Here is a 25,843-nt window from a genome sequence, read left to right on the forward strand (position 1 = left end):
TAATTTGTCTTCCCAGTAAATGACTTAATTAACTATTATATGCGATGATTATATGTATGCATGTGTTAATAATGTATATATATAAATATATATATATATATATATATATATATATATATATATATATATATATATATATATATATATATACACACATATATATATATATACATATATATATATATATATATATATGATCATTGACATAACTGATGCATTTAGGGATGCCCAAACTGTGGTTAATGTCCACTTTTTTGTCCTTTTTCTTGCTAACTATTATGAGACGGTGTTGAGTTGAGCTCCTTTCCACAGCCAGCCACACCATTAACAGCTGCATCATTTCAGAGAAAACAAAGAGGCGGATTCGCTGGAAGTCATTACGTCCTTACTCCTCCTCCCCCCCACCCCCCCCCCCCCCCCCCACCCCCTCGTCCCTTCCCTTCACTGCGCTCGCTCTGTCGTGAGGGAGCGCGGGGGGAGGGAGGAGGGCCGCGTGCGTGCGTGCGTGCGTGCGTGCGCGTCCTCGGCAGACAGTCGAGAGCGAAAGAAAAAAAAAAAAAAAAAAGACACACGGGCTCATCCGCTCGCCTCCCCATTGACGTCAGTCCCAGTATCACATGAACGAGCAGGGACCAATCAGGCGCGCCGCTGGTGCTGTCGGTCTGTCGGAGCGCTGCTGTGTGTGCTGGGGCTGGCTCCTCTACGCCGAGATAGGAAGGTGGTGCGGCGGCGTTAGGGGGGAGAGACAGGCTGGATAAAAAGGAAACCGAGCCAGGGAGCCCTGGAACGACCACGACAACCCGACGAAAGGAAGCTCGTACCCGCCGCCATTGGATAACCGAGCCCCGTTTTTTTGTTCCCCCCTCTCTCTCTTTTCCCCCTTTTTCGCCAGTGCGCGCCCCCGACAGCTCCCCTCGTTTTGGATTATTGTGTGTTCGGCGTCGGGAGCGGACGGAATGGATAAGGCCATGGCCCTAACATATTGAATAGCTCGTTGCTCGTGGGAGGTGGGGAGGGAGGGTGGGTGGTGGTGGTGGTGGTGGTCGCGAAAATGGTGAATTACTGCCGCCGTGTCGCGGAGCTCCGGTTCCGTATCGAGGTGCTGCCGTGAAGACGCTGTTTCTTGTGGGGGGGGAAGCGACGACGTGCCCCCTGCGCCTCGTCGTTGGGGCTGTTGTTAACGGATAGTCCCTCCACAGCTTTGAGCACAACGAAGACCTTATCCGTCCTATTAAAAAAAAACAACAACAACACAAAAAACAATTGGATGTGGGATTGTCGTGTCGCTCCGACGCGTTAGCTCGCCCTAGCATTACCACTTGAGATTACCGAACTATGGATTTCAGCAGCGGCGGAGGAGGTGGAGGTGGTGGCGGAGGAGGAGGTGAGCTGCACAACAACCAGTTCTATCAGTGCGAGGACAACAAGCCACTGTTGGGGGAGATGTCTGAGGGGAACAACAACAACCATACCAACACCAACACCACCAAGCTCGGCGCGGGCCCGTGCAAGAGGTCCCTGCATCACTGCGGTGGCGGCGGCGGTGGCGGCGTCGTCGTCGGCGGCGGCAGTGGCATGAGGTACAAGCTGCTCCATGAGGGCGACATCCAGGTGTGCGTGGTCAAGCACCCCCGCACCTTCCTCAGCAAGATCCTCACCTCCAAGTTCCTGCGGAGGTGGGAGCCGCACCACCTCGCCCTGACGGACGGCAGCCTGACCTCGGCCACTGTGAGTCTCCCTCCGCCTTGCCTGCCTGCCATGTGTGTGTGTGTGTGTGTGAGAGAGAGAGAGACAGAGAACATACATACATACATACATACATGCATAGAAAAAGTAATAGATCTGACTTGAAATTGAAACCAATAGCATTGATGTTCTAACCTGACACCAACTGTACATTAGAGTTGTGTGTGTGTGTGTGTGTGTGTGTGTGTGAATATATATATTTATAAATGTACATATATACATACATAGATAAATACATGTAGAGCTAAAGTTATAGATCCATGAGTTGAAATGAATGACCGTAGCATTGATCTTCTAACCTGACACCAAGTGTACATTAGAGTAGCGCGTGTGTGCAAATATCTAAAAAAAACAAAAATAGATACATACATAGATATATACATGTATATATAAAGTTATAGATATAAAAGTTGAAATTAACAACCAGAGCATGGATTTTCTAACCTGACACCAACTGCACATTGAAGTTGTGTGTGTGTGTGTGTGTGTGTGTGTGTGTGTGTGTGTGTGTGTGTGTGTGTGTGTGTGTGTTGCATTGCGCTGCTACGTCTCTCACATTCCGCAGACAGCTTTGGCATTTGCCTTTTCTTGTCTGGACGCAACAGCAGCAGCAGACATTGCGCACGGTTTGACCGTTGACGCAGTTTTTCTGAGCAGTCTGTCTCCGCTGCGCGCGTGTGTGCGTGCTCGAGACTGTGACTGTCAGGGCCCCCTCTTCTGTTGACAACGGCAACAGTGTTGCTGCGGCCTAAAACATCGCATCGGATCGTCTTGCCATCAACTTCCGTATGCGACACGTCGTGCGTCTGTTTCTCTTCAGCCAGAGTGTGGAGAGGTGGTGGTGGTGGTGGTGGAGGGGAAGGAGTGATGTTCTAGAGGAGCGTGTCTCACTCTCTGTCTCACTACTGTGTAGTTTGAAATAGGAATGAATTGGATTGGCGTGACGGTGGTGGGAAACCTCTTTTGCGGCGTTTGGAAACCGACTGTGAAGCGTCTCAGCGGTCATTTCAATCGTCCTGAACCACCAAGTGATGTTTACGTTGCGCTTCTCTGGCTCGGAAAAAAAAGAGGAACTCCCAGTGGGATTTCACTGTTTGTAATCTTTGACGCCGTTCATCTCCATTTTTACAGCCACGGCCCGGCTGTAGTTTTAGAAGCCCGAGGTGGGAAGTGACGAAGTACAAATATTTTGTTTCTGTCCCCGAGTGGATTTTTCCAGCTGTCTGCGCTTTACTTGAGTATTTCATTTTCTGCAACTTTTTACTTTTACTCCCTGCAAGTATCTTCACTTCCTACTCATCGCATTGACAAAACATGTTTGTTACGTTTGTGTTTAAAAGATAGAAATTCTATTCAAAATAATTCACTTGTTATTTATAATTATAATATAGTTGTTTTTGCTTGAATTGGAGCTTATTTGAACGATGCCGTTGTGTAGTTCAATATAAAAGTGGATCACATTTTAGAGGGAGATTATTTCCGAGTACCTCAGCTTTGGGGTCACTGTTCATTACGTTTTCAGTACAGAGAAAAGTAAACATGTCGAAAATAACAGTAGTTATTGTTGTTAAAAGTGCCAACATCCACAAGTCGTAGCTATTATTTATTATAGCTTGGTTGTACTGAAGTTGGAAAAAAAGAATGTCGTATTGAGAGTAGGAAAACTTTCAAAAATGACTCGGGTGCCCATGCAGGACCTCTGGTCGGTTCAGTCCAGGCTATTCTGTCACAACCTTTTTAATGTTTGCAAAAATGATCCACAAATGTATCATTTGGTGTCATTAATCGCAAAGAAAAACATTTTTACCGTTTCACTTCAGTACATTTCAGAACCCGTACCTTCTTACTTCTGTTTGAGTAAAGGAGTTGAATCAGTACTTTTACTTTTACCAGAGTATTACACAAGTGTCCACACTTTTACTTCAGTACAGAAGGTGAATACTTTTCCCACATCTGTTAGAAACACAATACAAATACCCCCATCCCCTGCTGTGCAGAGGGACTCCTGGCAAACACTCCACACTTTGGGAGTCAAACGCACCTTTTGACAGATGGGAATCCCTGGCCTGGCCACTATGGAGGTCCTTCAACCTGCAAACCTGTTCGTCTGCAAAAGCCCCTTTTGATCTCTAGTGAGATAATTCGACCAACCATTGTTTGCCTGCTTTAAGGCAAAGTCCATCCGTAATAGGGCGTGCATGCTCATCAGTGTAGCTCATGGCCATTGTGACATTTTTGGCCGGGGGTACACTGGCATGAATCCACGGCTTCCAAAGTTTTGAACGTGGCTGCTTGCAGTCCTGTTCGGCTGTGAAGCTCATGCAATGTTTAGTGGACTTTGTCCGAGCGTCCGGTGGCACAGAGATAAGGGCCAAACAGCGGGGGGGGGGATCAAGTGAGAGAGAGAGAGAGAGAGAGGCGGTCCTTTTAATACTAAATATCCTGTTTGGATCATACCAAGTTCCACAAGCTGTTCTGTTTCTGCACAAAGCACACAGAATTCCCCGACATTCTTTGATAACCTTTGCCGGAATAACAAAAGCCTTTATTTCCACCTTTGTTATTATCAGCACTCCTGACATTTTCCATAAAGCGAGGCCCATTGTTTTATCAACACACCTTGTTAAAGGTTTTGGATGGCTGCCTATCACGCCCATGCTCTGGGAGTGTGCCTACTTACCAGCGCCGTGTAACGTCTCAGAGGCTGAATGGCTCAGGAATGTCGTTCAGCGTGACCCAGTCATGTACAATTTGCAGCCTCTGATTTCAGTTTGGGTTGCGTGTGCCTTCGCGATCCACGATGAGCCTCCGCAGACTGGCAAAATTGTCCGCGTGCTTTCCACATGTGACACCGGCAACAGCATGAAACTCATCTCATTTCAGCAGCAATCCATGTTAGCACGTCATCGCTCCATCTAGTACTTTTTTCATTTTTCCAAAATGTTTACGTGAAAAAAAAAATGGCATTTCACCGATTGCACCCAGACTTAAAATGGAAAATGCAGGTTAAAACTGTATTGTCCTTCGACTGAGATTGTAAATAATGAAGCCTAATAAGCAAATGAAGAGTTGTTGACACGCGGTCCATGTCTTTGCATCTCTTACTCCAACGCTGGTCAATAAGAATGAGATTAAGAATGCCTTTATTTCTCCCGCATTGGGGAAATTTGCACCGTTGAAGCAGCATATAGAGTGTAAAGAGAAGAATTAAAGAGCGCAAAGAGTGAAATAAAAGAAATGAACTATATTTGTACGCAAATTATTTACATATCTAAATAAGTGTAAAAATGCATTTATAAATAAGTGTTTTATTGCACCTGGAATGAAATGTTATGGTTTAGAGTAGCCATAAAGGCTGCACTGAGGAACGCACTGTATTTTTATACCCTTAAAAATTAAGTCTTGGGTTTCGTCACGTCAATGGGAAATCATCCAATAAAGAGAAAAGACAAGGATTTATACACCGCCACATTTTGACCTTAACCGCTTACCGAAAACTGCTGTTTCAGTTGCCTAATGCCATTCAGTTATTTTAAACTCCCTTCTGCTTTTAGGCTTCTTCTTCTTTTTTTAAATATAGCTTTTACTTTCAATTCAGGCAGTTTGGCGAATCCTTTTGATTGCTAGTTTTAGCTGCTAAACGCTCCAGCGCGTTGCCAGGCAAGTCGCGGTCTCGGCCCGCCGCTCGATCCTTCCAGAACCAGCTGAACGCAGCTCTCTGCACAGTCCATTACCATAAAAGCAGCCAAAGTGAGCCGTAACTGTAAGGTCATGTTGTGACAACTCAGGGACAGGCTGAGTCCCACTTTAAAGACGTCAAGTCTGGTGAGTCACAGCGGACGGGGGGGAAAGGCCCCGGCCATTCGCCGTCCCGTGTCGCCTTTTCTTACCTCTGTTTCTCTCGCTGTGGTTCGACTCCAGACGTTCAAGCGATGGCAAGAGTCGCATCAGCGTCTTTGTCAAACACTGCCGCGTCAAGCAGGGCAGTGTTTTGCTGTGGGGCGGGGTCAACGTTGAGTGCGACAGATCCTCTGCACGACGAAAGCTCGCTCGCTGCTCGTGTGAAGGATGGCCGACAGTCCGGGTTGTGTTGACAAACTGCTAATCACCACAAATGGGAATATAATCCACTTAAGTTTAATAAACAGTTATTTCTGAGAAACAAACAAGCAGAAAGTCATTTGCCCCCAGCAAGACGACATCCATAGTTCCGCGGCGACAAGCTGACATCTTGGCAGCTGATCTCTCATCAGTACAAAAGGTTGTGGGTACGATCCCCAACCTGTGTGCCTGTGTTGGTTTTCTCTTGCCACTCCGGCTTCTCTGTGCAGTCCAAAGACGTTGCGGTGACTCTAAAATTGTTTGTAGGTGCCAGTGAGCGCGTTGGCCCAGTGATGAACTGGTGACTTTGTCCAGGGTGCACCCCAACGGCAACGCACCTGGCACAGGCCCCGAGCATCCAGTGCACAACAAGTGGTGATGGGAAAATGGATGGGTGGTTCCATGAGTTGACGCTGCTGTAATTTTTTAGAGTAACCGCAAAATAGTAGCTCTAATATTTCAAGTTCAGGAAAAAACATGAATCTAACAATATCGATAGTGATCAAATGATTTCATTGTGTCTTCACCGTGTTCTACTGCGGTGGTCTCAAGGACATTGCATAATATGTTCCTTCAGTAGATTGTCATTCAGCTGGCTCAAGGACGACAAAAATTTGTGTCTTAACAACCATTAATTTGTTTTTAGTTCTTTGCATCTACAAAACAAAACAAATCTTAACGCTATTGTGCATATTTGTGTTCAGAGGTATTTTATGTCCAGAGTTCTCACCAACATGAACTACATTGCAAACATAACTAGCTAGTATGTAGTGCTCATTGTCATACTAATTCTGTGGTGATTATCTTATGACACAAAAATGTTTATTCTCATTTTTCTTTTTTAAATAGTTCTATCAAGGTTCTATCAACACATAAATAAATAAATTGTTGTGGTCCATTAGCTCGCTTTTACAAATGAGTCCTGTTTTTAACCTTGCAGATCTCTCAACTCTCGGTGCTCGTAGTAGGTGTTTAGTTATCTTTAAATGATAAACACCTATTGCCGCTGAAGGACTGTCTTTAATTATCGTCATCCTTTGAACTGCTCGGAAGCATTTCTAAAATGTAAAAGATCAGGATGCTCAGGAGGCCCGAGTTTGACGCTCGCTGCCCACAAGTATGAGGAAGAGGCCTTCAGTGAGGGCACGGCATGAAGGTGCATTTTCCCAACGGAGTTGCAGAGCTCGGGGCGCTGAATGGAGAGACGCCATGTGGGCAGAGGAACAATGCTGACCCCTCGGCTCGGCTCGGCTCGTAGAACCAGCCAGCGTCCAACAAGGAGGCATAGATTGTTGACTCGGCATACTTTCCTCCTCCCCCCTCCACGCAACCCCACCCCGCCCCCACGCGTGGCACATAACTCAGATGAGTCTGAGCGGTTTAAAAAGACAAGAGCGCGTCTGTGGGCTCGCTCTGTTTTTGTGCGTCAGTAATGAAAATCACCTGCGTCTGCTCGGCTTTAGACAAAGGCGTTTCTTTCCCGGCCTTCTAAACAATTCAGCATGTCTTGATCTCTATGCAGATGATGTTGTCGTCTGAATGCTTCTTATTTCCCTGTGTGTGTGTGTGTGTGTGTGTGTGTGTGTGTGTGTGTGTGTGTGTGTGTGTGTGTGTGTGTGTGTGTCACCAGATTTAGCTTGAGAACGATCTCACGGGGCAAAAAAGAGGGAGAGAAGCCCCAACCTGCAGCGCATTTGCGTAAGAAGGGGCGCTGATGCAAGCAAACGTTTCCTGTGTCAGGCCCGGCGCTCTCACTCACTCACTCACTCACTCACACACACACACACACAGACACACACGCACGTACACACACACAGATGCACTCAGACACACATACAGAGGCTTTAAGATGAAAGGAGTTTGGCCACGTCAGTGAGCATGAGGATCTCATTATATTCCTAGCGAGGTGAGAGAGGTCCCTTTCAGACGACGCTCAGGTGGAGTTGATGGTCGTCTTGTCATGTATGGAATGGAACACTTATGTAAGCATTACCTTTTTATTAGCATAACGTAACTTATTGTAGAGAAAGTCTGCGATTTCAGCAAGATTTTAGTATGTGTATACATGTATAAATATATACATATGTCTAAAGCTCTGTGTACTCGTATATATGTATATGTATGTAATAAATATACACACTTATACATTTGTGTATTTGTTTATTAACCCCCTTAATATAGTTGTAGCTAGTTGTTACATATGTCTTTTTTTTTCTATATTAGTATATCTTGACATGTTCTCCCTAGCGACCAGACTGTCATGAAGAAGTGAAGTTTGCTGTCTCTGTCTCTTTATAGGAATTGGCAGACCATTTGTTCCCATTTCTCATGTACAACAGAAGTACAACTGACCGTGTTCGCTGCCGCATGCCTGTTAAAATCAGTTTAGAAATCAAGTGAATCCCTTCCCTCCCATAAATACTCACTCGTCTTTAAATGTCATGTTGGATTCACTCCTAAAACAAGTCAGCTCATCGCTGAACACGTTTCATTTTGCTAAAATAATATTCTTGGTTGCATCATAGGAAGTTGTCTTGGGTATTATGCGTGACTCATATCCTGAGTGTCTTCAGCGCTAGCTAGTAAAACCAAACATGTCAGCTAACAAAGATTTTAGCTTTAGATCCTGATAAATGACTGACCCTTCAGGCTTCAGGTTTTTGTCCATCAACTGAACATTTCTCCTATTGTTGCAGACAACACACACACACACACACACACACACACACACACACACACACACACACACACAAAGACGTAGAACGGCTTCGTTTTGATTTGGCTGAAATGCTATGCTGTGCCGGTGACAGCCATTGAAATTGGGGAAAAAGCTCTCCAGACCTGGAATGGGTCTTTGGTCGTCCTTTGCTCAACTCGCTAAGTAAAGGCACTCATGTGTGCGAGGACATGTTGGAGGTCTGAAAGCTCCATCCTTGTTATTGCTGTATGTATCGCAGCCGTTCCCTGTTTACTTGGGGCAAAGGTGGTGCGCCCAGCCGCACCGAGAGAAAGAGAGCTGAGGATGAAGAAATATGCCGACGCTAAGGAAGATGCTAAATTCTAAACGTGGTAATAATAAAACCAGTACAAGGGCGCAGGTCACTTTTTCCAGTTGGGTTTTAAAAGCTGTAGGAGTGACATCTTAGTGGAATTCTTCCTATATTGTAACCTGTGGGGCGTGTGACACTGTGAAATACAAAGCTTGTTTGCTTTGTGTCGCTTCGCCAGAGCTGCAGATCTTTACGAGTTCCTGATGTTCTACATACAGAGTCAGCCAAAATAAACCTTTACGTCAGGAAAAGAAAATCTTTAAAAATGTATTCATACATCGTGAGATTAGTACAAGTTATCTATATGTATATAAGTACTTATATAGGTACTTGTAGAGACCAAATGTAACTTGTTTTCGTATATGTCGATGCAAGTTTTTCTTTCCCTGATGTGTGTGTATTCATTTATTTTGGCTTCCTCTGTATATAATCTAATCACTCATGCTTTTCTACAAGCCCAAAACCGCAATAAGAACTGTAATGTAAGTGATAAAACTATATATATACGTTCACAGTTACTCAGATGAGAGTGTATAGAGGAGCTCTCCACAGCTTCACAACAAATCCGCTTCTAAGCAGAGAATGCCCTTTGTGAAGGATCAGCGTCTGGCGAGGTTTCTCCTCCAAGCAAAAATAAAAGAGAAGTGAAACGACGCATGGCGACGTGACGTCTACCTGTGCACATGCAATCATATGTCTCGCACACAGACACACATGGATGCACCCATTCGGAGAGAGGCACACTTGCGCTGGCCCGGCGCTCTGATAAGCTCCGGGGCGAGCCACCGACAGGTTGCAGCGCATGTTTGTATTCAAACAGTGGATCCTCCCTCCGTTTTGTTTAAACATGGCAGCCATTAAATGAGGATTTGAGAGATAGTCGGGAGATAGTCGTCGCCGTATTGATTTATGATATTTAGAGTGGTTTGGACGTGGACTGGGGTCCCCTTTACTCTTCCTTTATGCTTCTAATGCTTCTCGAGTGAGGAATAATGCAAAGGTAAAACTGAGGAAGAAAAGGTGTGTGTGTGTGTGTGTGTGTGTGTGTGTGTGTGTGTGTGTGTGTGTGTGTGTGTGTGTGTGTGTGTGTGTGTGTGTGTGTGTGTGTGTGTGTGTGTGTGTGTGTGTGTGTGTGTGTGTGTGTGTGTGAGAGAACCATCATAGGTCTTCGATTAAAAGGAAGTGTTGACTGTGTGAGCCGTGTGACGCATGAGGAGGTTTTAAGTATCCTCTTTTCTCGGCCAACGCAATCATTTAAAGGTTTATGTATAGCTGCCCAACCACGTTCCTCTAAGGTGGTACCCTAAAATGTAGCGTCATGACACCGCCTTGCATTGGTGCGTTCAGTGAGCCTAGTTTAATTGACTAAGGTAGCGGTCTCATTGCTTCTTTTTTTATTATGTCTAACTTGCTTTTGCTAAAGTTTTAATTGCCAGGTATCAGAAGGGGAACGCAAGCAGTGCGGCAGCCAACATCGAGATTTTTCCTTTATTTTAAGAGTAAGAATAGAAACAATAATAAACATTTTTTTTAATACAAATGCAAAATTTTGAAAGTAGAGAAAGAAGGAACATTATCATTCACTCATTCTCTTGCCCTGCACTGCTGAAACAATGCACCGCAGTTTAGAATACATTTTACCACAGTTAATACTAGTGTGAAAACAAAACTCACTGAATAGCTCAGAATCAATACCTCATGAGTCGTTGGTTTAAAAGGAAAACATCTAACGACCTGAACACAAGTTAATGTATGTGCTTAGTGTTCTGGATTTAATTGTTTTTCTAAATACGATGTAGGATTTAGACGGATCGGCTGCCACATAAACTGATTCTTTTTTACTGAAATATCATCTATTTAATTTGTCTTGGCTTTAGGAATCTAAGTTCAATTTAAAATGTTTGGTGGTATACAGGAATTTGGAAACTTGTTAGAAACTGAAAAAAAAAAAAAATGGGTGACAGGCTGCAGCTTTTCTACCGCCTTGTTTCTTTCGATGCTGATATAAGGTCAGTAGATTGGTGCATGAATGAGATGACTCAAGCAGAACAACAGGAAGCTGACAAGTTATTTCTCAGTATTTGTGTTCTTCCAGATCACACTTTTAAAACCTCTATGACGTCCGTGCTGGCGCAGGAGCATTTGTGTGAAATAAGAAATACTAAAGTAGGCAATTTAAAAATGCTATTTCATTTAATTTAAAAAATGTAGAAACATGTGCGTGTGTGTGTGTGTGTGTGTGTGTGTGTGTGTGTGTGTGTGTGTGTGTGTGTGTGTGTGTGTGTGTGTGTGTGTGTGTGTGTGTGTGTGTGTGACTTTTAAACACACTAAACACTACAAATAGAAAATGTTGAACAAGCCCTGATCACAGCACATTCACTGGAAACCGGGTCTGACTCTGAATTCACCCTCTGGTTCTTCAAAAGCGTACGTTGCTCAGTGCGCAAACGAAGCAGTAAATTCTTTTAAAAAACCCTTTGCCGCTCTCTGTGGTGCCGAGTGACGACGGTGCAGTTTTGATTCTTCGCACCGTGCGTGACTTTGCGACTTTTCGTTGAGGCTGTAAGGTTACCCCTTGGTTTTCGGTGGTCAGGATTATTTTTTCCGCCTGGGGCATGCGTGTTGGCGTGAAACAACCCATCCCTCTTTCACAAGCACAAGTTAACGGTCCTTTTCCCTGCACTGTGCGGAGGTTCTTGCAGACGCGCCCGTCTACAAAGTGATGTTCAGCACTTTCGTCGTCGGTGGCAGCAGCAGCAGCAGCAGCCAGTGGAGAAGTGGAGTCACTCGTTAAAACCCTGCAGTTTCACGTCGTGTCGACACCCTGACTAGAGCATGTGACACGTATTTTTCTTCTTCTTCTTCTTCTTCTTTTTTTTTCTCAATCGGTGATTTCAGTGCGGTCTGTCATGACGACTGTCTGTCCAGACACGGACGGCGCGCGCGCGCGCGTTCAGCACTCGGCCGTCATCGACGCCGAGTGGCTGTGTGTCAACATAAAACTGGTGAAGAATTGCCAGGTGAAATGACGCGTGACCTCCGAATGGGGACAGACAGAAATGTGCGGTGGGAGTGCCTTCGTTGCTCCGCGTGGACGGCGGCGGCTGTTAAACCCACCGTGTGATGCAAACAACCACAGTGGGCTGCAAGCGGAAGAGCAGCACGGACGCTTCGTCGTTGAAGCAGCCTTCATTCAGCGTCCGCGCACTCTCTGTTCAAGCAGTTGCGGTTACGCAACTTCTCGATGTCATTCGCCTGTTCACTGCTTCTTGCTTGCCTTTTGTTTTGTTTTGGGTTGTTTTTTTTGTTTGTTTGTTTTTTTTCCTCGGATGAGGAACTTGGTTTTTGTCTTGAACATGATGTGAGAGAAACGCGAGGAAGACGACGATGAAGTCGGTAAATCATGTGACCCTGGCTTTCCACCGAAAGCGTCTGCTGTACGTTAGTGCTTGGAAACCGCGGCGTACCCTGTTCCACCGGGCCGTGTTTCCGAGCGCGAGGATTTGCGAGATCGCGCGACAAACCCCAGGTAGTTTCACGTGTATTCAAAAACAAAAAAAAGCAAAATTCCTTTGCCCGTCCGAACTGTGTCTCTACTCTCCAGCATCCCTGCGTTTAAAAAAAAATAACAATAATAATAATAGAAAAATAATAATAAACCGAGCTTCTGGTCGTTGAAGCTAGTTTCAGTTTTAAAGTGAAATCTACTTTATTGTTTGACAGTCGAATTGTGTTGACGCCGGTACATCACGTCAACGTTTCACAGTAAAATACAGCGCATATGAAAACAAAATACAGCCACATTGTCTATCGTCACGAAAATCTACCGGATCCGCCTTGTTTTCCGATCATCGACCCTCCTCCTGAACAGTTCCACCTGCTGCAATTGGCACGGTTGCCACATGTGAAGTGTGAAAAATAGAACAGACGCATACTTTTCCAAAATACTCGTTGAAAAACACCCACACTGACTTTAATGGCTGCGGTCGACTGCGAACGCGCAGCTTCTGCGCCACAGATGCTTTCGGTGGATTTTGGGCTTGAGAGGTCGGAAGTTAAAGGAGTTTAAACGAGGGAAGGGGGATGATGTGGACTGAACATGTAAGGTGGGGGGGGGCGGGGGAGAATTGCAGGTGTGGAAAGAGGGAGCTGATGGAGGGAAAAACAAACGATAAGGAGGAATAAACAATGATGATAATGAAAAAAGGGAAACCCGTCGAAGAAAGGGTTCAACATCAAAACTGATCTCACCGCATCCCATGTGGAGTGGCTCCGCCACACCCTTATTATTATTAGTTATATATTTACAGAGAGCAAACGTTTCCTCATCAACAAGCGCCCGCTGGCAGCGGTCAAGGTACACTGGAGTTGTGGAGCTGGTGGAGGACGCAGCCAGGGGGACATTGAGAGAAGGCGCTACCACGGCAACAATTTTAGGAAAAATGTTCCGTTTGGTCGAGATCCCTCGGGAAGCGTTTTAAACTCGGCAGAGCACGGCGCAAATGTCTGACGTCGATGCGGGGAGGGAGGCAGTCAATTGTCTTTTTCTTTCCACCGTCCGTTTGCAGTCTGCAGGTGGTGGGCAACAGCACCGCACGCCACTTCCTCCTTTGGCAAACTGTGGGCTGCAGTGTCGTAGGACCGCAACACGATTACATGTCCACTGAGACGGGACCGACGGCACTGCTCTTTGTTGTGGGTTCAATCCCCGGCCATATCGTCATACCAAAGACTATAAAAAATGGTAACCGTTGCCCCCCCCCCTCCTACTGCTTGGCACTCAGTATTTCAGGGTTGGAAAAATTGCCGGGCGCGGCACCACTGCTGCTCACCGCTCCCCTACGGAACGGGTCAAAAGCAGAGGGCATGTTTTACATCCTTCGGGATGCGACAACCACTGGGACTTTAACATTTGACGTACGAATGCAGTCCAGTGCCTAAATGGCCGCCACACGCAACATAAGCCTGTCCTTCTGGCAGGTTCTTGGTCCATCCATCCGTCCATCCATCCATCCATCCATCCATCCATCCATCCATTTTCAATTCCTGCTTTGTCCTGCACTCAGGGTTGGGGGGGTCTGCCAAGGCCTTTCCCAACTGTTATAGGGTGAAGGCAGGAAGGTACTGGACAAGTCGCCAGTTCAGGGCTGTTGGTCACCTCTTCTATGTCTGTTTCTTCTTCTTGGTTGTTTGTTTTTTGTTTTTTTGTTAACACATTTTCATTGAAAGTTGCCACAAGCAATGTTTTCGAGTTTAAAGGTACAGTGTGTAAAACTCTGCCATCTAATGGTCAGATTTAAGATTGCAACACTCCAACGTCAAGGGAACTACGTCGGCCCGCGCACACAAACCTGGATACCTCATCCACCATCTTCTTCTTCGAGGACCTTCAAATCTGAGATTTATTGAGTTTAGTCCGATAAAAGAGGGCTGGGGGAAAAAAAACTGTGGTGGAATTTTGGACGTTTGAAAAGTTGCACAAGAAACAATTCATTCAGCTCTTGGTTGTTCACACTTGAATGCTGACTCACGTTACTGTCAGAGCCCTGCCCCAACAAGCGAGGGCTTCAATACCCAATTGATGTTTCCGCTAAAATCGTTGCTTCACTGCACTGATACCGGGGATGATTCTTCTGTGTCAACTCTCCTGGGTTTCTGTTTTGATTTACTCAAAGTTCATTCAGGGGGGTTTTATCACGCTGCAGCGCGGAATATGCACACCTTTGTTGTTACTCTATTGTGATTTCGCCCCCAAGTATTGACTGAGGTTGAACCATCATCGTCATTGTCATTTTTAAATCAAGATCGTGATTTGAAACAACGACATTTGTACAGCACAGAGGATGCGAATATGGGCGCTCTAGGTAGTGGGTGGGACTTGCGTTTTTTTCTTGCGTTTTTTTCCAGTTCACGCTCGCTCAGTTTTGCTTTTCTCCGCTCTGACAAAACCAAACTAAAACAAAAAAGAACAAGCAGTAAACAGAGACTATCAGCTGAAACAGAAAATGGAAAGAAACTGTGAAATAAGACAACAATGGGCAAGAAACTGTGTTTTATTTGAAGGTGTGGTAGGAGTCAACGGGGATTTACAATCCAAAACCGAAAAGCAGAAGTGAACCGAACCGTCTGAGGGTGGAGGCACGTTGGTCCAGCCAGTGTGGTGCAATATATTTTTTATATTTTCATCCTTGCATCGGAATATAGTGTAAATGAGTTTGCTTTTGCACTGCATCTCAAGCGGTAGATGTTCAACTTCATCACACCGTGAATATTGACGTATAATTGCAATTACAATCAGATTTTTTTTTTTTTTTTCCCAAAAGGGTCAGCCCCAGTTTTGACAATATACCTTTATCTTTCACACCAGCTCGCTCATCAATGCAAAAAAACAAAAAAAAAATGGCTCACTTATACTGAGTGATCAGACAGTGACTCAACATTTTCAAATGCTGGTCTTTCAGGTACAACCTCATCAGTCGTGTGCTGTGAAAACCAGTGCTCTGGCCCAAGAGGGAAATGCTAATTCTGTATTTATAGTTACATTTTATTGTAAAAAAAAAAAAAAAAAAAAACACTCTAAGTCAGCTGTATTTAAAGGGCTACCAAGCTGCTTAATGAAATGTTTGATTTTCTTTTCATTTTATTTAATTTCTTTACATCTAAACGCCATTATGACAGGCAGCTTTCAGGGACCTGTCACGTTCCAAATAGTTTAAAAGGTAATTATGGCAACAGTCCAATGTATAATTGTCAAAATACCATGATAGCAATCACTATACAAATCGTGCTTACAACTTTGAACGACCGATTTCTCAATGTCTTGTTGCGCAAGACTTGTGATATGGCGATGAAAGATTATTTACAAAGGAGTACATTCCAGTTGCATAAGTTTGCGGTAATTCAGGCATGGACACGGTTTGATGTTTTCTCAAGCCTATATGATGTTCTGTCACATGCATGCAAAGCAAGAAACCCTTTTTGTTCCTGCAAAAGCCAGAGTTGAAATCTCGCGCACCCCGAATAACATCCCCGACCGCGCTAAAAGTACTTTGTGCGATTAACGATCATTCATCTGACATTTCAGCGTTTACATCGCTATTCAATTGTTCCAACTACAAACCCACACACGTCCATACTCACCCCTCAAGCCCTCATGTTTGCTCCCCGTCTCTGACGGGAAGCAACAAATGAAAAAAGAAGAAAATGCAGCATACATCTCTGTCCCCTTGTTTCTATGGCAACACAGCGGTGAGATCAGGGCAGCTGTATTCCGCTCCAACCCTCTCCTCTTCCTCCGCTGAGTTTAGGGAGGCAGAGTAAAGGGTTAGAAAAATGCAGGGGGGGAGAAAAGCAGAAGATGAGTCGAGAGACAAAGGAGGAGAAGGAAGGACGCAGTGGTAGAGATGATGCAGTGAGTGAGACGGGGAGTTACCAGATCATGTGTTGTTGTCTTATCGGGAAACGGAGTATCTATGGTGACCTTGGCTGGTTATCAGAAAATTGAAGCCCCTTCTGTTTTCTCCAAAAAAACGCCTCTACCTAGAGCACACTGTTTCCCATTGCTCTTGGTTGACCCTTTAATTACATTTATTTCCGTCATTTTCGTCGTAGCCACCGCCTTTATTGAAATATATAGAGTTGCTCGTCGTTGTTTGTAAGATAAGGACTGATTGAGATGAACACTGATGGCTGCAGGTGGCCAGTTTATTATATTAAAAACAAGGCAAATGCCCGGTTTGAAAAGATTCGGCCGTTGCTTGAAATGTAAGTGAAAAGAGAATGCAGGGATTTTTGACAATCTCATAAACCAACTCCATTCACTTGAAAAAAAAGAACAGCGTAGGTTTTAATAGAGAAAAATGCAGCATTTTAACAAAATACTAGGAATTGGTTTTAATGTAATGGCAGTGACGCACGCCCTGCTGGTAAATGAGCTGCTTTATGCAGTTTAGTTTTGTCCTGTTGAAATATGCAAGTGATGTTAACTTAAATGGATGTTATCTGGACGGGAGCATCCGTCTGTACGAACCCACGGGCTCATTTTAGCATTGATGCTAATGGTTTTCCAGATGCACCCCAAAGACTGTCAGTGTGCCCGACTGCCACGGCTTCCAGAGAGAATCTTAATCTACAGTTTTTAAAGTTTTTGTGTTTTGTTTTTCCAGAGAACAAACTGGGCAGCATTTCCACATTGTATTCGCGACCTCTTTTTTTTTTTTTTTTTTTTTTGGTGATTCATAGTCCTTCAACCCTACGTTTGTATTTGACACACAAACAATAAAAGAAGTCAATGCATCAGCTCGAGAACACTTCCAGAAATTAACCTTTTGCACTTCAGGTTGGCCTTGTGTAAAAATGGCAACGTTTGACACAGATTTTCAACTTGTCGACAAAGACGGGCCATTCCCTACTGGTCATAATGGATAGACAAGACACTGTAGAAGTCAGTTGAATGAGTTATGGCTTTTAAAACCCTTTTTTCTCAGTGTGGAGTGGACTTGTCATTCCAATCGGTCATATGAGTAATTTACGTTCCTTTTAACTATCAGTGCCTATTGTTCTGCCATCCTGCAGCTGCACTGGTCCCTCTCCCTCAAAACCCATCAAATACACAATCCTGCAACTCCAACACTGTCTTGTGGACAGGTTGTGACCTGCGCCTTCACCATGCTTTGAAATAGCAATGTAGCATTACGAGGCGGAGTTGTTTTTGAGGCAGATGCATAGCTGGAACGGCATTTCAGCTACGCCCATCATCACAACGATGCATTTGTTGTGAAGAATCCGACATCTGATCCGTGCAGACTCTGGGGTGGCACACTGATGATGTTTTCTTTTACTTACCAAGATGCAGAACATTATTTATTTGAGCCCAAAACCAAGTAATCGACCACAAAACGGTCTGCGGTGGCACTGTGTCACTGTGCCACGCAGTGGTTTACTCCAGGAAGTAGTTTTGAGTATTTCCTTTATGTGTCGTAATGTCAGGTAATTATGCATTATTATTTAATAGTGTTGGTGAAGGTGCAGGTCCCACCTTGTCCACTCGAGTTTTTAATTGAAAAGAATCTAGCAACTCGTCCATGACGACATGGATTATGATTGACCTTGGCAAAATGTGGAGTCAACCCTTTGACGAAACATTTAGATTTTATTTCATTGGTGTTGTTCAAAATCGTAAAGTAATTTGAACGTTTATCAGTGTACTTCAGTATAACGCATATGTTTTCCGCTCGGCGAAGCAGGCAGGCAGGCAGACGACGCGGGTCTTGGAATTGTTTTGGGAAAAGTACAATGAGAAGTTTTGATGCAATGAATTCCAGAGGAGTTGCTGTCAAATTCCGGCCAAAAAAGTTGCCAGAGTTGACGTCACGATTCGAGTCGACCCACAAATAACTTGCATCAACAAGTGGCTCCACCTCGCGGAGTGACGACTGCCTCTGGGAAATCAACCGATGATTAATTTAAATACCCATGAGTCATGTGTTGTTGTAGACCACTAAAAAAGAAAAAAAATTGTAACTTTTCTCATCGACCAAGTGCGGTTTTGAAGATTTACAAGGTTCTTTTTTTTTTTTTTTTTTCCTGCGCCCATTCTTCCATGCTTTTTCCTCTCTTCTTCTTCTCTCTCCCTTCTGTGCCCCAATCCGGAAGCTAGTCGCAGTATTTTTGTCATCATTGTGAGAGACTCGCGAGCAAGTTGTGGCCTCTCACTTCGCATGCAGCTGCCACGGTATTATTACTGGGATTACAGCCGTGCATCATACGAGGCGCTGGCTTCAGCTGCAGTTGCGCTTCAACTCATTTGGTTTCTCATTGAAACATTTCCTGTTTTCTTACTGTATCATACTTAACTTTCCCGTTCGGCCACATTCTTTTGCGATGAATGGCTTTTGCCTCATCAATTTCCCACTTGTGTTCATCATTCTGTCATTATTAGTATTTCTTTGGAACTATGTCTCCGCAGTTGGTAAAATAGTCGTTTACCCCCCCGGCTTCCCCGGCCTTGTGTTTACCCAGGGCAGGTTAAGCCCGGGACGTGTTTCGTTTTGCTCTTCCAGCAGCAGCTCTGTTTAAATATACAATCTGCACTGCAAGTGTTGGGATGGTGGCAGAGTGATATCCCCTTGTTTTCTCTGTCTTTTCCAGCCCACTGGTTACATGGAGACGCCATTGTCCTACAGCTCAATAGAGGACTTGCAGCTTCTCTCGTGGGACAACGCTCCAAAGTACTGCGTCCAGCTCAGCTTCCCCGGTGGCACTGTCCTGTTGCAGGTAACGCATTTCCAACACCCGTACGTCATCGGTTTAATCCGTTCAGTCTACGCAAAAAGGTTTTAGGAGACCCTGATCAATTTTGTAATGACTTGGGATTGGGCAAAAAAAAATGGGCAATAAAAACAATGGCAAATTCTGAGGAATGTATTCAATTAGTTAAATGCAATATTCAGCTGAGTTTTGTATTGTGGTATCGGCACCTATTTTACAAATACGAGTAGAGAACTCAAACCATGGTATCAGTGCCGATATCTGATTCTGGTATCGGTGCACCCCTAACCTTTATCATTTTGTGAAATCGTCAAACAAGTGTGGCGTTCTTTTCTCATGCACGTGTGTATGTGTGTGTCTCTTCAGGCTGCAAACAGCTACTTGAGGGACCAGTGGTTTCACTCTCTGCAGTGGAAGGTAAGCTACCAACGCCGCTGGTGTGCTCCCTCATACCCCATTGGTGCACCTGGTGCCAGGCTCCCAGCGATGTTGTCCCTCTTTTAGTCAAGATTTTGAAATGATAATAGTGCGTAAACGTGCACATTTTGTTCGTCATAGTAACACATCACTCTGCCATTCACTCAGCAACAGCTGACACCTGTAAGACTAAAAACCAATGCTGTGCTCTCAGATCACAAGGAAGCATCCAGTTTTCACAGAGTCATACATTTGCTTTCTTTTAAAACTTCCCTCTCTCGGATTCATTTCATTCCCTTTGACTGATTCTCAAGGCAACGTTCCAACATTCCAGGCCATAATCAGAACGTGTAATCTAGAAAGCATAGCCCATGCGAAATTCTCACGTGTCACTGGTTATCAGAGGTTTTCTTGCCAACGCAGCAGTCCCTTAAGAGAAAGTTTATCTGAATATCGTGTTTCTTGCAGAAAAAGATCTACAAGTACCGCAAGGTCCTGAACAACCCGAGTCGCTGGGATGTCGTGCTGAAGGAAATCAGAGCGCTGGTGGACATGGCCTTGACTTCGCCACTGCAGGACGAGTCCATCCATCAGGCCCCTCTGAACATCATCTCCACTCTGCTGGCTGAGGTAGGAAATACGCACAATGCAAACACTGCTGGAATCTTTATGCTTTGTTAGAGATTATTCTCTGTTTTTTAAATACTATGGCAAAGACATGTGGGACTAGAAGCTCCAGAGCAGATCGTCTCAACGTAGCCTCCAAACAAAAAAAATGTTTCAGCTATTTACACAAATAACTAACAACCAACAACGTTGTTTGTTGTTTTTTTTGCTCATCACAATTGCATTTTTTTCCTTCTTGTCTGTTTTCCCACAGAACTCAAACCTCAGCGCTCAGGATCACGAGAACATCATCGTGGTGAGTTTGAAGTTTTTCTGCCGCTGTTGACCAATATTAGACGTGAGCCCGAAGTTAATAATTAACGCTTGGGCCAGCGCTTGTGGAACAGAGGGACAATATCGATTCTCCCCCGGCGCTGGCGAAGGAGAAGAGTTCAGCGCCGCGATCGGTTGTGGTGTTTGTGTAGCCAGTTATTACAAGGCTGCTGCAACTAGCAGGCCAGATCATTTCTGCTGGCTCCCAGCCAGGGTAAATAAGAGATACAATATGGAAATATTCATCTGTGTGTGTGTGTGTGTGTGTTTGTGTCTGCGTCTGTGTGTGTGCGCAGGCAATTGCTCCTCTTCTGGAAAACAACCACCCACCACCAGACCTGTGTGAGTTCTTCTGCAAGGTAAGGGGCGTTTAATGTGGTTAAAGTCTCTCTCTGAAACTAGATCACTTGAAATAAAAGCACGATTCAAAGTCAAGAAGAAGAAAAAACAAAAAAACACTCATTCGTGTCTTCCTCAGCACTGTCGGGAACGGCCACGGTCGATGGTGGTGATCGAAGTGTTCACTCCTGTCGTCCAGAGAATCCTCAAACACAACATGGTAAGGCGTCACTTGGGGGAAAGGTGGCTGACAGGAAGACGTATAGAAAGCTACTGTTAATTGATCCGCTTCCGGCTTTTGCAGGGGTCAGTGTCAGGCCTCCTTAATTATTCATTCTTCATATGCTAGCGATTTCAAATGTCGATACAGAAGCCCAAGACAGTTGGAAAAATGTTAAACTGTGGTTTGTTAGCCTTCATCACATGTCAACTACACTATCAGTCAAAAGTCTGGACGCACCCTATGAATTGAATGTCTTTTCTTTCATTCTCATGACTATTGACAGTGCAGTTTCTCACTGAAGGCATCAAAACTGCGTATGAACGCACATGCAATGATGTAGGAAACGATACAAGTGTAAAATAACTCCAGCACGTTTTATATTTAAATTCCTATATAGAGTCCTATTTAGAGTTGTTCCATGTGTTTTTCTTTGCTACGTAATTCCATATATCTTGCTCATATATTTGATGTCTTCAGTGTCTATCTGCAAAGTAGAAAGTGGTAAAGATTTAAAAAAAAAAATGCATAAGAAGTTGTGTCCAAACTTTTGACTGGTAGCGTATGTCAACTGTATATGCTGGCGAAAACTCACCTGTTTGTCTCCTGGGCAGGACTTTGGAAAGTGCCCTCGGCTGCGCCTCTTCACTCAGGAGTACATCCTGGCACTCAACGAGCTCAACGCCGGGATGGAGGTTGTGAAGAAGTTTGTGCACAGGTGAGAAACTTTCACACGCCGAGCCAAAAAAACTGCATCTTTTTCCTCTCCGGTCGAAACTGTGCGTGGCGTCACTCCTCTGCCGTGATGAAGGGTGTTGAGTTCAGTGTTCAGGAGTCAGACGCTGAACCTTCACCACATTATGATCCAACCTGACCCGCAGTGTTTGCTTTGCAGCATGCACGGCCCAACAGGGCAGTGCCCCCACCCACGGGTGCTGCCCAACCTGGTGGCAGTGTGTCTCGCTGCCATTTACTCCTGTTATGAGGAGTTCATCAACAGGTCAGTTCTACACACACACACACACACACACACTACTTGTTTTTCCCCCCTTATCCATGATTGTCTTGGTCAACCTGATTTTTTTGTTTATTTGCCTGCTCGTCCCACTCAGCCAAAGCAAATATTAGAGCGGTTAAAACTACCCCGAGGCTGTTGCTGCTGCTGCTGCTGCTGCCACCGCCAAACACTTACCTGGGTGCAGTGACTCTGCATTTCTTGTTTGTGTGTTTCTTAAAATGGAATGTTAAGCACAATTTATTGGGAGACGGAGTTGTGTATTGGGTGACTGCCGTGCACGCGCCCCGTCCTCCGTTCGCCGTGCACGTGCTGCGCGACGCTAACACGGCGGACTGGGGCTGCCGGTTATGGTCTGTCACGGAGAACGTGCTGGAGATCGCTGCAAAATGGAGGAGAGATTTACCCTTCCAGAGCCTGTTGACACTGTTTTAATGTCCCGACGCGACCTTTCCAAAAGGCAACGCCGTGTGATGATTATTCCAATTTACTGCTGTTGGATTGATGGTAAATATCAATCACATTATATTTGTGTTGCCCGAGAGGATTTACGTTCTGTACATATGCAACACCCTCTATGTATATATTTATACACTTTTGTAAACATTTGCTTCTGCGATGTGTTCGAATCAGCGTGAAGCAAATGGATAAACAACTTCCTGGCATCTGTTTTTGTCGCCTAGCAACTTGTGCCAAGATGGGCATGATTTGCTCGATGTGCCATCGGTCCGCGTGCTGCTCCACAACTCGGCGAGTGGCCATCGTGGAACACACCGTGTCCGCTCGGGCCCCCTTTTGCTTGAAAGCAAACGAGCGAGGAAAATGAAAGACCTGCATTTATTTGCTTATCGGGAGTCGCGCGATCCCGTGAGATTTGTCGTTACCCCTCACATCCCTTGTGCATTTTTTGCTCGATCTTTTTTTTTTTTTTTTTTTTTTTTTTTTTGCGTTCAAATGATAAAGCAACACAACCAGAAGAACGACAATTGTATTTGGAAGACTCTATCGAACCAGAAACGTTCATGTTTTCTGTTGATTTTATTGCCAGTAGATTCTGTCTTTAATTCTTCACTGCTCTTCCCGTACTTACAGACAGTGTTGTTATTGCCTTTGCCATTCACACTTAGCGCCACTTCTTTCTGTCGCGCTCCTCAGGGAGAGTCTGTTGACTGCAAGCGCATGACATAATCTAACTAATTAGCATCATCACCTCTCTTTCCTTGGACTCACGATTCGATTATTCCCAAAAGTCACGTCATTTTTTTTCCTACTTTTGAGTTTACTTTGTGTATATATATATATATATATATATTTTTTTTTATGTTTCTTGCTCGTACTTTTACGTTGTATGTTTATTTCTTTTTTTCATTTCTTTTTATTGAACAATTTCACATCCATCCCGCACACATGATCTGATACGCAGTGACTGTGTTTTTTTTCCATTCCTTCTTTCATTCCTTTCCCCGTTACAGTATCTTTACAATTGAAATGACACCGTCCCCTCTGTGGATTTACATTCTACCAAATAATTAACTTGGTTTTACCGTGTCTTTTGGTGTCTGTTTAAAACAAAGTTGGGCGAACCTTTTGATCGGTGGCCGCAGGAGGGTCTAAAACTTGATTAAAAAGCTCTACGGGCCACATACACCCCCCCCCCCCCCCGGCGCCGTAGCTTGCCCACGCCCTGTTCAAAAGGTCAAAAGCTCTCGGCGGCTCATCCCTCTCTCCTCTTGTTTTCTCCTTCTGCAGTCGCGACAACTCCCCCAGCCTGAAGGAGATCCGCAACGGCTGCCAGCAGCAGAACGACCGCAAACCCCCGATGCCGCTCCGCCTGCTGCGCCCCGAGCCGCCCACGCCGCCCCCCTCCAGCCTGCTGTCGCTGTCGGCCAACCCCAGCCCCCTTCCCCCTGCCACGCAGCAGCAGCAGCAGCAGCAGCCCACCCCGGTGCCCCCCATCCCTTCCCCGACGCCCTCCCTGCCCCTCTCCCCGCCACCGTCTGTCGTCAACTCCAGCGAGATCCTGGTGGAGCTGGAGCGCAACAACAACTCGGCCAACAGCAGGCGGAAGGGCGGCCCGTCGGGGGGCGACAGCGAGCCCAACCTCATCGATTGTCTCCTGGTCAGCCCGGCCGTCAACACGCTCTCCATCCAGCTGCCGGCGCAGGCCGACCGAGTGCTGGGCTGCTTCGCGCTCATCCTCAAGATGTTGTGAGTCGATCCAGAATTCTTCCCGTCGTCTGCCTGATGAATGTTTGGCGTGAACGCGTTCATTCTGGCGTTTTGCGAGAGCCGCTCTCTCACAGTGTGACCTCGATCAAGGGTGCCCGTTTCCAGGGAAAACCTACCACCAACGGGCATTAACGTGTAGAAGAACAAACACCCAGTCTATCATTAAAAGAAGTATGGAGGCAAAAACAAATGAGGGCAGCAGCACTCGTTCAGATGCCACTACCACTCCAGCGTTAATACTTCTTCATTGCTTAAAACTAATTTTATGGTGGAAGAAGGTTCTGGGTTTGATTCCCTGGCCTGGGACTTCTCTTCGGGTTCTCCAATTTCTCCTACAGCCCAAAAACACGCATGTGAGGTGAATTGGAAACTCTAAATTGTCCGTAGGTGTGTGTGTGAGTGCAAACGGTTGTTTGTCTCCATGTGGCCCTGCGATGAACCGTCGACTTGTCCAGGGCGCCGCCCTGCCTTCGCCCTATGACAGCTGGGTTAGGCTCCAGCAGACCCCCGTGACCCTGAGTGCAGGAGGAAGCGGGAATAGAAAATGGATGGAAGTTATTTGTTTGAGGTTTGGACGACTATTTGGACATTTAGGACTGCTCTCCTGTTCTTGCTTTAGTAATTCGTCATATTTAAAAACAACAACAACAAAAAAAAGACTGTTTAAGAAGCAAATTTTTCCTCATGTTTTTGAGAAAACACCAGGGTTGAAAGCTGCAGCTGGATACTAGTGTTGACTGAATGAGCAGCAGACAAAGAGGAAATACCAGTAATCTCAGGGCTGCCTCCACAATGATTTATTATCATCACACCCTGATCATGATGATATATTGATAAGGATTCAAAATAGGATACGAAGATGAAATCTGACACAGTGTCAGTGTCAAAACTGATTAAAAAAATAAAAAATAGGCTGTGGCTATAATTTTGAAAAATAATAGCTTGCAACAACATATTGTAAAAAATAAAGAAAATAACTATGAACTAGTTCCATTTTTGGAAGCATGAACTTAGTTCATAAATTTGAATGATGAACTGTGAACAGATTTTGTGAACTGAACGAGTTCATGTAGAGAGTGAACTGTCTCAACGCTGACGCTGATGCTAGAACTCTGTTTCAGTCGAGCTTTTTACATGAACCAATTTGTCATTGGCTAGAGTGATCACCAAAAAGCAGGGTTCATAGAACGACTGCTACTCTGTTCTATTCAAAATACATGAATGGACTTCTTTAGAATTAGAAGAAAGTCACTCCCTTCTCTACATATGCAGCCGATGGCCATATATAAATAAGCATGTATTACTGCTCCGTTGTTGCAAGGTTAGTACATATTAACAGAAAATAGGTTATTTACATTAAGCTTTGGGACAAATAATAATTTTGCCATAAGAACATTACATTTTTTTCTATACACTTACATAAACCCAGAGGTCAATTTTTACTGTGTGTATGTAGCTGAAATGAAACGCGGGAGACCTGGTCTAGTTTGCTAATGTGTCATTTTGCCAGGCTAATGA

At 44.9% G+C, this 25,843-nt stretch overlaps 1 protein-coding gene across 1 annotated transcript in view; it reads left to right on the forward strand.

The window, feature by feature from the left end:
* Positions 1 to 542: 542 nt before the first annotated feature.
* cmip (c-Maf inducing protein) overlaps positions 543 to 25,843 on the forward strand; it is a 36,421-nt gene continuing 11,120 nt past the window's right edge. The window contains exons 1-10 of the mRNA XM_076042945.1: positions 543 to 1,728; positions 19,047 to 19,172; positions 19,533 to 19,583; positions 20,052 to 20,213; positions 20,464 to 20,505; positions 20,819 to 20,881; positions 21,001 to 21,081; positions 21,696 to 21,799; positions 21,977 to 22,081; positions 23,846 to 24,304. Of these exons, the coding sequence (XP_075899060.1) occupies positions 1,336 to 1,728; positions 19,047 to 19,172; positions 19,533 to 19,583; positions 20,052 to 20,213; positions 20,464 to 20,505; positions 20,819 to 20,881; positions 21,001 to 21,081; positions 21,696 to 21,799; positions 21,977 to 22,081; positions 23,846 to 24,304 (1,586 nt within the window). The 5' untranslated portion in view covers positions 543 to 1,335. The remainder of the gene's footprint in view (positions 1,729 to 19,046; positions 19,173 to 19,532; positions 19,584 to 20,051; positions 20,214 to 20,463; positions 20,506 to 20,818; positions 20,882 to 21,000; positions 21,082 to 21,695; positions 21,800 to 21,976; positions 22,082 to 23,845; positions 24,305 to 25,843) is intronic.

This window comes from Nelusetta ayraudi, unplaced genomic scaffold (genome assembly GCF_046127955.1).
Source record: "Nelusetta ayraudi isolate G7.1 ecotype Tasmania unplaced genomic scaffold, CSIRO-AGI_Nayr_v1 ptg000071l, whole genome shotgun sequence".
Lineage (NCBI taxonomy): Eukaryota > Metazoa > Chordata > Actinopteri > Tetraodontiformes > Monacanthidae > Nelusetta > Nelusetta ayraudi.